Source organism: Megalobrama amblycephala, linkage group LG1, assembly GCF_018812025.1.
Source record: "Megalobrama amblycephala isolate DHTTF-2021 linkage group LG1, ASM1881202v1, whole genome shotgun sequence".
In the NCBI taxonomy this organism is placed as follows: domain Eukaryota; kingdom Metazoa; phylum Chordata; class Actinopteri; order Cypriniformes; family Xenocyprididae; genus Megalobrama; species Megalobrama amblycephala.
Window position 1 is genome coordinate 6,224,780 of NC_063044.1, and position 15,376 is coordinate 6,240,155.

At 38.5% G+C, this 15,376-nt stretch overlaps 2 protein-coding genes across 3 annotated transcripts in view; both read right to left on the reverse strand.

The window, feature by feature from the left end:
- Nucleotides 1–3,339, reverse strand: part of crebbpb (CREB binding protein b) — a 50,534-nt gene extending 47,195 nt beyond the window's left edge. Inside the window, 1 exon segment of the mRNA XM_048181122.1 lies at nt 2,493–3,339. Coding sequence (XP_048037079.1) covers nt 2,493–2,580 — 88 coding nt within the window. The 5' untranslated portion in view covers nt 2,581–3,339.
- A 3,049-nt stretch (nt 3,340–6,388) lies between these two features.
- The window catches only part of LOC125262387 (adenylate cyclase type 9), a 74,991-nt gene continuing 66,003 nt past the window's right edge, over nt 6,389–15,376 (reverse strand). For both annotated transcript variants that reach the window (XM_048181145.1, XM_048181136.1), the window contains exons 8-11: nt 14,727–14,886; nt 13,474–13,616; nt 10,631–10,654; nt 6,389–10,486 (exon numbers count right to left, since the gene is read on the reverse strand). In XM_048181145.1, coding sequence (XP_048037102.1) covers nt 9,205–10,486; nt 10,631–10,654; nt 13,474–13,616; nt 14,727–14,886 — 1,609 coding nt within the window. In that variant the 3' untranslated portion in view covers nt 6,389–9,204. The remainder of the gene's footprint in view (nt 10,487–10,630; nt 10,655–13,473; nt 13,617–14,726; nt 14,887–15,376) is intronic.

Genomic DNA, 15,376 nt, shown 5'->3' on the forward strand with positions numbered 1-15,376 from the left:
CATTGGCTGGTTATGTACTTGCTCAAAAATTGATTTTGGATCATTTGTAACCCAAAAAATGTACGGACTGCAGCTTTAACTATATTATTTAACATAATGAACAATACTTCTACAGCATATTAATCTTATTTAATGTTAATCTCAACCTTTACTAATACTTTAAGGTCAAAAGTTGTATCTGTTAAAGGGTTAGTTCACCCAAAAATGAAATTTCTGTCATTAATTACTCATGCCGTTCCACACCCGTAAGACCTTCGTTCATCTTCGGAACACAAATTAAAATATTTTTGATAAAATCCAAGAAGGTTTTTTGTCGTCCCCAATAGAAAGCAACGTAATTACAGTCATTCAAGGTCCAGAAAAGTAGTAAAAACATTGTTAAAATAGTTGACGTGACTGCAGTGGATCAACCTTAAAGTTATGAAGTGACGAGAATACTTTTTGTCCACAAAAACAAAACAAAAATAAATTTAACAATCTGAACTGTCGTCACACACTGTTGACGTAGTGAACCCATTGCAGAGCTTCCATGCTTATGTCCGAACGAAGGCTCAGTATTGGCAGGCTCCTGCAACGGCCAATACTGAGCTGGCGTTCGGACGTAAACACGGAAGCTCTGCACTGCGTTCACTGTGTATGAGACTGACAGGGTAGAGAAGAAATTGTTGAATAAAGTAGTTATTTTTATTTTATTTTTCGCACACAAAACATATTCTCGTCGCTTCATAACATTAAGGTTGAACCACTGCAGTCACATTGGCTATTTTAATGCTGACTTTAAAGGGTTAGTTCACCCAAAAATGAAAATTCTGTCATTTATTACTCACCCTCATGCCGTTTCCACACCCGTAAGACCTTCATTAATCTTCAGAACACAAATTAAGATATTTTTGTTGAAATCCGATGGCTCAGTGAGGCCTGCATAGCCAGCAATGACATTTCCTCTCTCAAGATCCATAAAGGTACTAAAAACATATTTAAATCAGTTCATGTGAGTACAGTGGTTCAATATTAATATTATAAATCGACGGGAATATTTTTGGTGCGCCAAAAAAACAAAATAACGACTTATTTAGTGATGGCCGATTTCAAAACACTGCTTCAGGAAGCTTCGGAGCACCAAAGTCACGTGATTTCAGCAGTTTGACACGCGATCCGAAACATGATTCGACGCGCTGATTCGTAATGCTCCGAATCTTCCTGAAGCAGTGTTTTGAAATCGCTATATAAGTCGTTAATTAGTTTTTTTTGGCGCTCCAAAAATATTCTCGTCACTTTATAATATTAACATTGAACCACTGTACTCACATGAACTGATTTAAATATGTTTTTAGTTCATTAATGGATCTTGAGAGAGGAAATGTCATTGCTAGCTATGCAGGCCTCACAGAGCCATCGGATTTCAACAAAAATATCTTAATTTGTGTTCCAAAGATTAACAAAGGTCTTATGGTGTGGAACGACATGAGGGTGAGTAATAAATGACAGAATTTTCATTTTTGGGTGAACTAACCCTTTAATACCTTTGCCGGAAATTCTGTTGCTTAATAAAAAAAACCTCTCTGATTTCATCAAAAATATCTTAATTTGCGTTCCGAAGATCTTACAGGTTTGGAACGACACAAGGGGGAGTGATTAATGACAGAAACTTAACTTTTGGGTGAACTTTGGGTTTAACCGATTATCTTTAATCCTGAGTCTACCTATAAACCACACAATTAGATGGTTGTGTATATAAAAGCACCCAACAACAATACACAACAATTAAAAAAATATGTAAAAAGATTAAATAAATAAAAAATAATATAATAATATGAGTGAGTGATTATCTTTCAAGTAAATAACAGTGATTAATTCTCAAGTGCGAAACAAGTAGCTTAACAATTAACTCAAAACAAAGATAAAAACTGGGACCGTTTAGGTCACAAAATAGCTTTGCATAAACAACAATTGTAATACTAATAAGAATTATTATTAATAAAAAAAAAAATAATGCATGTTTTTTCATTTGCTGTCTAATGATCATCAAGTTATTAGTGCGTAAAAAATGCTGCATATCAGTTATCAGAAATGTTAGTTTAAAAACAATAGTCAGTCATAGAAAAAGCATAATTTATCAATCTCTAGTAAGACCTGGATCTGGTCTGAGATGGGAGAGTCCCACATGAACAACCGGGAATCTTACCTGCACTGACCGATTTGTGGTGGGACAGGTGAGCAGCATACCTGATGTTGAGACTTACCTGGTCCTAATCTGGACGGTTTCTGATAGCACAGATGAGATCGCTACCTGAACCTGGCCTGGGAGGTTTCTTATTGAACACGTTAGAGTCTAAAAGGGTTTCTGGCCAGATATTAGACGTCTGAGCAAATGTATTATGAGACAGGTGACCTGATTGAGAGGTTCTTATCTAGATTTCTGATATGACAGATGACATCTGAGAAGTTTTCAGATTTGACAGGTGAGATCTGAGGAGAAGTGAGCATCTTACCTGGAGTGTCGGAGGAGGACAGCGCAGGTGAGTTCAGTTTGGGCCGCTTTGCGTTGGGGGGACCCATATCCAGTAGATTATCAGCCATCGTGCTCGCTCTCTCGCTTCACAAAAAAACACGTAAAAGCAATAAATTCGTCTTCCAAGAGCCCGGAAGGGGGACAAAGCGAAATAAATCAAATCAACCCTCGGGTTTTTCTATTCTTATTCAGCGATCAGGAGCCAATAATTAACAGATGGGGCTCAAACGCGACTCAACAGCGCCCCGCTCCGCCATCGCCATTCACCCCATGATAATCCAACACCCAAAACCCGCATAATTAACCTTAATGATCGCCCCAAACCCCGCAAAAATAAATTATATCATCGTTAAAACCGAAAAATAAACGACGAAGGGAAAAAATCTCAATCTCGAGTCCTTCAAGTGGTTCGCGCGAGTCTCTTCAAAAATGCTATTTTCTGCGAATAAAAATAAAGACCTTCAAGCTCCATGTCCAGCCCGAATCGAATAATCAGTAAAGTCCAGTAATATAAATGAAAAATGTGGGGAAAAATTATATTTTAATATAGGCGAGTGGCACAGGAGCGCCGCTCGCGCTGAAGGGGGAAATCAGATATACGGGGGTTTTCCAGCCGACCACAAAAACGGCTCCATTACGCTGATATTCGCCACAAAGATCCGCAATTTGCCCCAAAGCTTTTCGTTTTCGTCGCAGGGAAGCTATTTAGGTCGGTTCCGATGGAGCCGGATGCGTAAAAAATGATATAATGCTCTCCCGAAATCCTGACGCTCATCCGCGACAAGATGGCGGCTGTTGATTCCTTCGATACAAAAAGTTTTTTTTTCTTTTCCAGCCAGACTGTGAGGGGGAGGGGCTGCGCAGCCACGCCCCTTACGCAAACGCGTACGTCACGCGGTCGTAACCAAAACAGCCGCTAGGGGCCGCGGTTTACACGTAAATGTCTTAGATGTAGTATTCAATCGGTTCAGATTTGAGTGTAACCTTACAAAAGTGTACAACTACTATCTATTGTCACTTTGACACCTCTTTATTAAAACTAACTGCCCTGTTTGAAAGTGATATTCACTAGTAACCGCAAACTTACATGGTACATCCTTGCAGTTTGTAAATACAACTGTGTGTATACAAAAATGATTCAAGTATAAAGCACAGAAAGTCATATTTAAAGCAATGTGTGTGCAGAATATATATTGTTAATGTGAACAGACATTGAAAGGTTTAAGGTAGATTCACTACAAATCACCACAGGCAGAAGGTAGACTTCAACACTGTATTATTGACTTTCCCTTTTCATCCATTAGCTTTGATGAACAGTATGGCACATGCATCGGTATAAATAATACAAAAAAATAACTAGGCTATGTGTCAATACAGAGCAATGCGTATGTACAAACACAGGAGAACATTTATACAAATGAATACAATGAAAACATCTCCAAAGAAACTGACTGAAACTCAAAATCGTACATTCTTTAATAATTACACTCTTTGGCAAGAAGTCCCAGTGTGTGATACTTCTGTTGAAAACACACTATTTGTGTGTCAGATTTTACATATACACACATTTCTTATGTCAAATTGCTTGTAATCATCAATTGAAGTGATTGTAAAGCAGATTAAAAGAAATAAAATGTGGCTCTACTGTTATCATGCATATAGATCAGCCCTTTCATTCACCCTATGTGTTTTTTGCTGAAGTCTCAAGCAGAAGTAATGGAATGGAAAGTTCATAAGAAGCACGTTTCCATTAAAATGACTATGACAGAAAACATAAATGTGCTTCGGCAAGTTAAGTTCAAGCTCTAAAGCAGCAGTTCAGAGGCTGACGCGTAATGCTTATTTAGTTGGATCAAGTTTTATATTGCTCTGCTCTCTGAAACAGAGGAGGGTTGTGTGCTCATCATTCCCCCTCCAGACAGCAAGGGCACTTTTATTATTTAGCAAAAGTTGTGCCCTATAAAATATATTATAAATACACATGGATTGCTATGCTTGGCGTCACCAAAAACACATCAACCTAACAGTATTAAAATCAGCAGAGAATAAAAATGACGTATTTAACAATGGCACCTTGGAGTAAAATGACAATATCCATCCTACAAAGTTCACATTCAAAAGGAATATACAGGGAGAATGAACACGTCAAGCTAATTGTTAAGTAAAAGGCACAGCGCTAAATCTGAAGACATTTATCATACACAAGCAGTATGAAAACGAACATAAAAACAAGAATGATGACTAGTCGATGCATTCTAAATGAGTAAAAGGCACTAATATATACAATGAGAAATACTGACAAATTCCCTTTTACCTGTATTAGGTTCTTGGCAGATTGCAAATTCACAGAAATGTCAAAAAAGTTTTCACATTTTCTTATAATTACTTAATCAGAGCACAATCCCTATAAATGTGAAGCACGAAAAATCTTTGAGCACACAACCCTTTTAAACTAATAGAGGTTCCCCATCATAAAGCCAAAATGTAAGGGGGAAAAAACAAAACAATTAAACTGCTATCAAAAGGTAAACACATCATGTACAGTAAAGCATGTGACAGTCATAAAATGGATGCAGTATCAGTGCAGATCAAGTTACTTACAAAGCGACAACTCAATGGCAAAATCTACTTTTACACATCCTTTTGCTAATATCCCATACAATAATTTACCCTTTACTATTGCACATCAAAAGACAAGCAGGCAGAGTCAAGGCTATGGTCTAATCTATTCTAATATTCACATCGAGTCTGTACATTTGACTGGCCGGAGTATCTTACCTAGATTATAGCCAGTCCGTTCTGCCACTATGGGCACTTAACTGTGAACGTCACTTCTTGTCCATTTATTTTGAAATATAGTTAAAGTTTTTCACATTTAACAAATTTCATTCATTTGTCTCGCTTACTCTTGTCAGTGGATGACAACCAAAATCAAAGCCCACGTGAAATGGCACGCTCGTACTCTCATTTGACGCATTTTCTTAAAGGTGCAGTAAGCGATTTCTGAGAAATGGTGTTCAAAGTAGATCGGACTAGTAGATCTGAGTCTCATGACTCAGGAGAGAGGGTGAGCAATAGGGAGATTTGAAGAAAGACTATAGAAAGAGAGATGGCTCAGAGACATTACAAAAGAGAAAAGGTCAGAAGGGTGATGATCAGGCAAGAGCTTTAGGGCGAAGAGATCGAAGAAGGAAGGCCTGAAAACGGACACAGAGTTAGAATTTTTTCTGCTCATCTAACTCCTCCTGTTCGAACCGCCCGCTCTAAGCGGGACTCGAACTCGGGTTCGCTGGCATGAGAGTCGGGCACTCTGACACTAGAGGTAGAGTGCCTCTTGAGTTCAGGGGAGTAAGGTTTACAAGCAAAGCTCTTACTAGCCTATGACTGTTACACTCATATGTGAGTAAGTTGGTTTTGCTATGTTTCACAGAACCAAGATATGCTGTTGTTGTAATATTAGCTATAGTAACTAGACAGTTTTGAGTGTTATTGTCAGGGCTTGGTAGGTGGGTAGGTTACTTTTAAAATGTATTTCACTACAGATTACAAAATACATGCTTTAAAAAGTAATTTCTAACATCCAAGTTTTGTAACTTAATCTAAATACTTTAGAATGCTTTGGAATACTAAGTATGTCACACACAAAAAACGTTTTTCCACACAATTCTGACTTCTTTCTCAGAATTGTAGAATTGCAAGTTGCAATTGCAAGTTATAAAGTCAAAATTCTGAGATATAAACTCACAATTTCACAGTAAAAAAGTCAGAATTGCAAGAAAAGAAGTCCAAATTGTGAGATTTCTCGCAATTGTGAGAAAAAAGTCTGAATTGCGAGTTTTTAATCACGCAATTCTGACTTGCATTTATGAGTTTATATCTCGCAATTCTGAGAAAAAAGTTCAGAACTGTAAGATGCAAACTCGCAATTGCAAGGAAAAAAGTCATTTTTTACATTTTTTACTCACAAACAACTATCGCAAAACATGAAAACAGTCGTGGATTATCAGGTAATGACAGGACAGTTAAGATTCAAGGGTATATAAATTTTTGAATGGGGCAATTTTTATAAATTCAGTCATTTTGTCTTGTGGAATATATGTAAGCATATTTTATGTGAAATAGCTTATTTAGGACAGTACTAAATAAAAATAACTTGCAATTTTTATTTGGTTGAAATTATTAAAATGTTGCATATTCTGCAAGGGGAATGAAACTTATGAGCAGAAATGTAGCAGATGCTTTTGCAGACTGTCAGAGTCAGAGAATCACCAATTGCTTTTTACATTAATTACCCGTCACAGTTTACATTAATGTTTAAATGAAATTCATGTGTAATATGTAATCACTTTGGTAATCTGAAATACTTTTCAAATGGAACTGTAATTTGATTACCACCCATTTAAAATCGCATTCAGTATCGAAGATGAATCGACTTCGATACTGAACCCGATTTTGCGTGGCTTATCAGTGAACTACGGCTCTGTCTATTAAAAGGCGCTCCATTTGAAAGCAGGTGATGGCGATTTAGCGGTAATCAGGGAACCGGCTTTACTGACGAAATGCGCGTGAGAATCGCATGCGATATATCGCCCAGCCCTACTGACTCGTCATCTCTGCAGTAGTGGACGTGCCTGTTTCATACGGATTACATAATCTTAGAATATTTGTTTCCCACTTGAATTGTTTGACAATTGCTTGACATTTCAAGTTTGCTATAGATATATTTATCAAACTTAGATATGCACCTAATAATAGCGCACAATTATCTAGGTTAATGTTAGCATGAGCAGCTACTTACATGTTTAAAATGATAAGCCGTATTTGAGGTTGATGGATGATAAGTGATAAGCGAACGTTTGGATTTCCTGACCAATATACTGTAATTACCACAAGGACCCGCCGTTAACAATCTGTCCCTTGAGGACTGCGTGACTTCTCCACAAGGCTTTTTTTTTCTGCGACTAACCGAATAATAACATTTTTGGCCTCTTCTAGTCGAATATTAGGGGGCAGCCCTACTAACAACCAACTCTTGTTTGATACTCTTGTATACTGTATGTTCATTTTTTGTTCTTCCTAGTCATTTGTTCACCATTTTCACTATTTTTCACAAAGCATTATTTTGCTTGGCTTCAGCTATGATAAAGCTGCATCGCGTGCTTGTGCATCTTGGGGGCAGAGCAATGAAGGGAGGGGTGTGTTTATGTCTCAAAAATCGCTTACTGCACCTACAAGTGCAACATAATACTCAATAAGGATTTAATTTTATCCATAAGGCAATATCAGGCAATTTTATCCAAGTAGGCAATACCAGAATAAAGTCAAACCAGAAACAACACCATTTGAGGAGAATTCTTGACCACAGCATCTCCCAATTTTAAAACGTTGTTTTCAAATCTATTGTTATCTGCTATTATTGCCATAATCAGTTTACCATTAATCAGCACTGAATTGCTGCACTACTTACAAAAGTAGTCTAATACAATGTTATTTAGCTATTGGCTAACTTTATTTTCCATGCCGAGCCGTGCAGCCGAAAAGAAAAGTCATTTCTGAGGCTAAGAAAGTTTAAATTTTGATGAAAGACTACAAAGACAACATTTTTGCTTTTTCAACTACGTGCACTGATGAATCATCCAGAGTAAGACTAGGAACTATGGGTTCAATGTTGACTTTATGTTGTAAACAAACTGCCTATATCTTAAAACCAGTCACAGTAGCTTTAAGACTACGAGTGTGTCCTTTAAGACTATGATCTCATTAGCGTTAAGGCAAACTTGCCACGTTGTCTAAGAGCTCATTGTTAGTTCTCAACCCAATATTTAGCTGCAGAATGAAGAGAGACAGGAAAAATCACGGAAAAAGAGACAGAATGACCACAGTTAGGAATACATGCATCAAGAAAAAGCAAGAGAAGTAATCTCCCTTGAAATGTTTGATAGTTTTGATTGTGTGGATTTAGCCCATAGCTTGCTCTACATTTCACTAATACTTCTTCACAGACACTTTTGGCCATGCACAATTCAGAGTCTTGGTTCTTTTTAAAATCGCAATTATCGCAATATAGAGTTTTGCTTTGTAAAATTGTTCGGAATACTGACTGATGAATGTTCGACAGCGAGAACTCAAAAAATATCTATAAATATTCCAAAATATACCAAATACTTTCACAAAAATTAAAGCATTTTCTAACATCAATTTTACATGCTAGATCTTTTAGATCTTTAGCTAAAGATTTGATTGAGAAATATTTTTTTTTTTGAATGCCTCATACATATCATCATCCTAAAGGCACTTCATTAAAAGAAAACAATTCACGGAAGGCAGACAATAGTAGGGGAATAATAGTCAAAATTAAATTAGCGGGAATAATTGCGGTCTGTTTAAGGATGGGACTTCAGGTCTGTGCCGACCCAATCCATCTCCCCAGCATTTCTTATTCCACGTAGGAATGGTTCATGTGGCTCCTCTGAGTTTTTACAGTCCAGTCCACATGTGAAAATGTCTCCTGGTTCAGCTAGCGGTATGAACACTTTAAGATTATGTGCTTAAACTTTCCACTCCACATACACAGATACAAATCTACGCTAGCATCCGTCCCTAAACATGCCTACAAACTCAACAGAGAGGGTTGCAAGCCCACGTTTAAAGGGTTAAGACCAACAGCAACAACACTGTTGGTGCGTTTAGAGTCAAAGTTTTGTCATTTCCCCCATGTACGCTATTTCTCCCGCCTTTTTTGCAGTGGCCTCTGCGTTTTCTGCGCGGACAGGAGAGGTCAAGGTTGGTTCTGCTGGTTTACCGCTTGTGCTCAGGTTGGTTTCTGGTATGCATGTCAGGACAACAGCAGATGCAGATCGATGGGCCTTGGACGTACCGTTGCTTCCTGCAACCTTTTCGGGAAAGTCTCTACCAGCGTATCCCTCTCCGGTAAGCCCTGAACTCACGGAGAAAGACGCACCTACTCTACTGGCACTGGTTGCCGGCATCATATTGGCGATTTCATCAGTGGGCGAGCGTCCGATGCTGCCATCCACTTGCGCTCGAATTTCTGGAGAGACCGAGAGCTGGTATTGAGGTACAGGTCCACTGTCTGCACTCTTCGGGTAAAGGTAGGTCTTCATTTGACCCTTGCCCTTCACGTTGACGGTACCACGGTAGTCGAACTCGTAGTCCATTCCGCTGAGCACGCAGTAGCTCTCCTCACTAACCTGAACGCGACATTCCACGCCGGTTGTGTCCATCCGGCTGGCGATGTTCACCGTGTCTCCCCAGATGTCGTAGAGGAGCTTGGTGGTGCCGATGACTCCCGCAGTGAGGGGTCCGTGGTTGAACCCAATCCGTAACTTGAACTTAAAGCCCAGCATGTTTTTATTGAAGTCGTCCACCACGCGCATCATTTCCAGGCAGAATTCGAAGAGCGCTCGCAGGTGGGCGTGCGGATGGGCCTGGTCGCTACACTGTTGCGTATTGAGCCCAGACGCTGCCATGTAGGACGCGCCAATCGTCTTGATCTTCTCGATGTTGGAAAAGTCAGACTTGCGCAAGAGTTCGTCAAAGTCCCCAATGAGTTCGTTCAGGACGCGGTAGCACTCTTTCCCGCCTTCGTAGCTCTCTTCGTAGAACTCGCTGAAGTTGACGATGCTGGCGAAGATGACGCCCACGTTGTCGTGGTTCTTGGAGTAGCTCTGGGTCACCTTCAGCTGCTCGGCCACGTGTATGGGAATGATGTTGCGCAGGAGCCAGTCCGCCTGGTCCCGCATGTTTTGGATCTTGATGCGGTGCTGGTCTGCTTCCACGTTCCCGTGGAAGTGAAGACGGTAGCTCACCTCAAACTCACGGTTGAGGAACCAAACAAGGAGAAGCAACAGGAAAAAGGCTACCAAAGCCTCAGGGCCGAGTAGATCCTGTAGTTGGTCCGAATCTTCTCCAGAGGACTGGACGTCATTAATGCTGCTGTTGAAGTCACTGGATCTGGTGAAGTGAATACAGAGTAAGACAATTTAAAAGGTAAAGCAAAAATGAAAACTGGGTTGAGAACTTTTGAGTGGTATGCTGGCATAAAAACAAACTAATAAAATGTGAAACAGAAAGAAGTATCCGTAGTCTTAAACTTACCTCAAAAACAAACGTTCCCAAGTGCTAAAAGAAAAATTGACAGAGAAAAGTTAGCTTTGAATTAGTATTAGAATAACACAGCTAATCTATAAAAGGTTTAAATCATGAACCTTTATGAATTCATACTTTTATTCAGAAAGGATGCATTAAAGGATTAGTTCACTTTCAAATGAAAATTAGCCCAAGCTTTACTCACCTTCAAGCCATGCTAGGTGTATATGACTTTCTTCTCTCTGATGAACACAATCAGAGTTATATTAATAAATATCCTGATGCATCCGAGCTTTATAATGGCATATAACTGCTTCCATCCACTTCCATCCATCATAAATGTGTACTCCACATGGCTCTGTGGGGTTAATAAAGGCCTTCTGAATTGAAGTGATGCATTTGTGTAAAAAATATCCATATTTAACAAGTTATGAAGTAAAATATCTAGCTTCTGCCAGACCGCCTATCGTATTCAGTGTACGAAGAAAGTGTAAAACTCTTCTAGTTCACAAAGCTTACGCTACATCCTACGCCTTCCCTATTCAACTTGCGGAAACGTGACACCAGTTTACACTTTCTTCGTAACTTGAATATGGAAGGCAGTCTGGCAGAAGCTGGATATTTTACTTCATAACTTGTTAAATATGAATTTTTTTTTTTTTACACAAACATCGCTTCACTTCAGAAGGCCTTTATTAACCCCCCAGAGCCATGTGGAGAACGTTTATGTTGGATGGATGTGGATGGAAGCACTTTCTTCAGCTCATACTCATTGATCCCGCTCACTGCCATTATAAAGCTTGGATGCGTCAGGATATTTATTATAATATCTCAGATTGTGTTCACCAGAAAGAAAAAAGTCATATACACTTTGGTTTGAGGGTGAGTAAAGCTTTGGGTAATTTTCATTTGAAAGTGAACTAATCCTTTAAATTAATCAAAAGTGACAAAAGTAAAGACATTTAAGGGATTTTCATACTGCACCTAACCCTGGGATACCGTCGTTCTAAACACCGCTTTTAACCCCGGGTAAAGTAAGGTTTCACACTTGTAATTTAGAAGTGGGATTAACACTGCCTTTTACCTGGGGTTATGAAACCCTTCTCCGGAGCTGGGTTAGCACTGCTTTTGCAGTGTTAACCCCGTACAAACTTGTGCAGTGTGAAACGATGCGGTGTTAGAATGTTACAGCTAGACGCTTAGCAACAGACACCCAATCGTATGCTCATATTTGCCTGCTTTGGACAGTCACAGAAACACTGTGCATCGAACAATAAATTCAGTGTTTGAGAGGAAAAATGTCAAACGCTGACAGTAAACGCAACAATTTGAGTGAAGAAGAGACTGTTTCATTCTTACCTTTATAGCCCGAAATGTTCATTCGGTATAAACTCAATAGTACAGTCGTCAATATGAGGATGCGCAATGAGCCTTTATTTAAACAGGTCACGTGCTGCGTTTATCCAATCAATGACACTGACACCGCAAATATGCAAATGAGAATGTTAACCCAGGGTTTAGGAATGTACAATGTGAAATGTCAGCTTATGAATACCCAGGATTAATTGTTAACCCTGGGTAAATTATGAGCAGTGTGAAACGTGAAGTAAGATAACCCAGGATTCCCGGGGTTTCGAATGACCCAGGGATAACTATTTCAAATGTGAAAAGTCTATTCATCAAAAAGGCTTTTCACACTTGGAAATAGCTAACCCTGGGTTATTCTAAACCCTGGGAATCCTGGGTTATCTTACTTCACGTTTCACACTGCTCATAATTTACCCGGGGTTAACCATTAAATCTGTACATTCCTAAACCGTGTACCATCAAGTTTTTTGGGGGGTTTTTTCTGTATGGACTTTTCGGATATAAAAGAATGCAAAGTTTTCTTCTTTGGTTTCATTATCCGTCATCGCTTGACATTTTTTATGTAACGACTGAAACGAATGTTTATACAACATGCAGCGTTTCTGTGACTGTCTAAAGCATGTGAATATTAGACACGCGATTGGTTTGGTTGCTAAACATCTAGTCATAACATTGTAACACTGCGCTGTTTCACACTGTACAGGTTTGGCACTGTAATGAGGGGTTAATAGGGCAAAACTGGTACTAGCCCTGCTCCGGAGCAGGGTTTCATAACCCCGGGTAAAAGTGGTGCTAACACTACTTCTAAATTACAAGTGTGAAACGTTCCTTTACCCGGGGATAAAAGCAGTGTTTAGAATTGACGATAACCTAGGGTTAAGTGCAGTGTGAAAAGCCTTAAAGAATACTGAAAAATATGTATCATGATTTCAACCAAAATATGAAGCAGTACAACTGTGCTCAACTTAACATTGACAATAACACAAAATGTTTCTTGAGCATCAAATCAGCATTACAGAAGGATTTCTGAAGTCTCATGTGACACTGATTAATGATGATTTGCCATTACAGGAAAAAATTACATTTTAAAACATATTTAATTATAAAACAGCTGTTTTAAATAGTAATAATATTTCACAATATTACTGTTGTACTGAATTTTTGATCAAATATGCGCAGCTGTGAGGAGCAAAAGAAGCTGACCCCAAAACTTACTGACCCCAAACTTTTGAACGATAACTTCTTTAGATTTAAATGTCTTGTTTTCCAGTTGAAAAAACTAAAAATGTTGTCTTACTGTACTGGCATATATTTTTTTCCACATGTTTCTCGTTTAAAATAAGCTAAAAGAAAAATCTACCAGTGCAGTAAGACATAATGCATTCTTATAGTTTAAAAACAAGTCAAAAATACTTAAAAAAACTGAGTTTTTTGCAGCATGCAAAAGTTCAGTGTATACTGTGTGTATTTGTGACTGTTTGAACCTGCAAGGAGGGCTCCAGAGCACACTGAGAAAGGTGATTCCCGCTAGCGTCGCCAGGCTTGAACGCATCCAGAAACTCAGCTGACAGAAATTGCAGTACTGGATGATGGCAATTATGACAGCACAGCAGGTGAACATGGTGAACTGGGGAAAAGAATTAGACATGAATTAAACATGCTCATGCTCGCAGCAGAGTATGTGCAGGATTGCAGTTTACAGAAATATGTACTTCCATGACTGAGAGCAGCATAAATGCACTTCAATTACTGCATCTATGCTACCCAGTGGAGTGGACACCAGACGCATCTATAAAAGGTTATATAATAGATATGTACTTTACATACTAAAGTGCACACTTAAAAGCATTTACCCCAGCATGCACATTTATTGTGTTAGCAAGACTAACTATGCTATATGTGTTTTGCTACTCCTTTTCTGATAACAAAGGAGATACTGTATATGAAATAGTTTCTTGTGTTATTTACAATAAATACTTTATTTACAACTCCTTTTAGAGTTTTTTTTTTAAAGGAAAATTTACAGTACAAGGAAAACACAAATCAGTTCAATAAACTTTCCAAGCAGACAGGAGATGAGGACACACTTTTATAACACACAGGCATAAACTATCATAAGAATGTTTATATATACATACACTACCCTTTAAAAGTTTAGGGTTAGAAAGATTTTCAGCGTTTTTGAATTAGTCTCACTCAGTGTCACATGATCCTTCAGAAATCATTCTAATATGATGATTTGACGCTCAAGAAACATTTCTGATTATAATCAATGTTGAAATCAGTTGTGCTGCTTCATATTTTTGTGGAAATTGTGATACATTTTTGTCAGGAATTTTTTGATGAATAGAAAGTTTTAAAGAACAGTATTTATTTGAAATGCAAATTAGTTTTAATGTCACATTTGATCTATTTAATGTGTCCTTGCTGAATAAAACTATTAATCTTACTAACCCCAAACTTCTGAACGTGCGTTTGATTGATTTAATAAAATATGATAAGAATACATCTCTAGTTTGACACAAACCTGTGACTACAGTTTTAGTAATATTTATATACTATTATAGTATTTGCTACCTAAAGATGCACAGATAAAATGGATGGAGGAAAATGTGCTGCAGTCCACAACAGCACTAGGACTGGCTTTCTCTAAAACAAAATCAAAATTCCAGTATGAAGTATGAAAAATTTCAATATGAATGTGCTACAAGTGCTTGTTTGTGAGGTAAATGTTTACCTGTATGGAGTCATGCATATTGCAGGTGATATGAGAGAAGACAGCCACGGCAGGTAAAGACACCAGCACCGCCCCAATCATGTGACGAGGGACCCACCCAGAAATGGCCCAGAGGAGGCTCATGGTGCAGTTCAGAACGCTGTCCAGGTAAAAGGCTCTTCTGTAAAGTAGACAATGAGATATGCACATTTCATCAGGACTGTACAGCAACAGTACATGCCCTTCAAATACACGGTGTGTTGTACACTATGCTGCTCTCCAGTTTTAAGACTGAAGTAACAGTCGGTTGTGAACAAAAAATAGGAAAAACATCTCAACAACGTCATACTGGAATATGAGTGAAACTCTCAAAATTTAAGCCAGCCATTTTCTTGGTGTAACTAAGTGGACCTTAGTCAGAGCAGGTGCCATATTTAATTTGATGTGAACCATTGTTATTATAGTGCCTGTTTACACCCGGTTACACCTCCCGTCCGAAACGCTTTCCAAACCGATTTAAAGGGGACATATCATGAAAAGTGCTGTCATTGGGTCCCCAATGCATCTACCAACAGAGAAAACGTGAAAAAGGACAACCTAGTAACTTTGTTTTGGTAAGCATTTCTATGCAAGCATGTGAAAAAACGAGCTGTTCAGATTTTGCTCCCCTT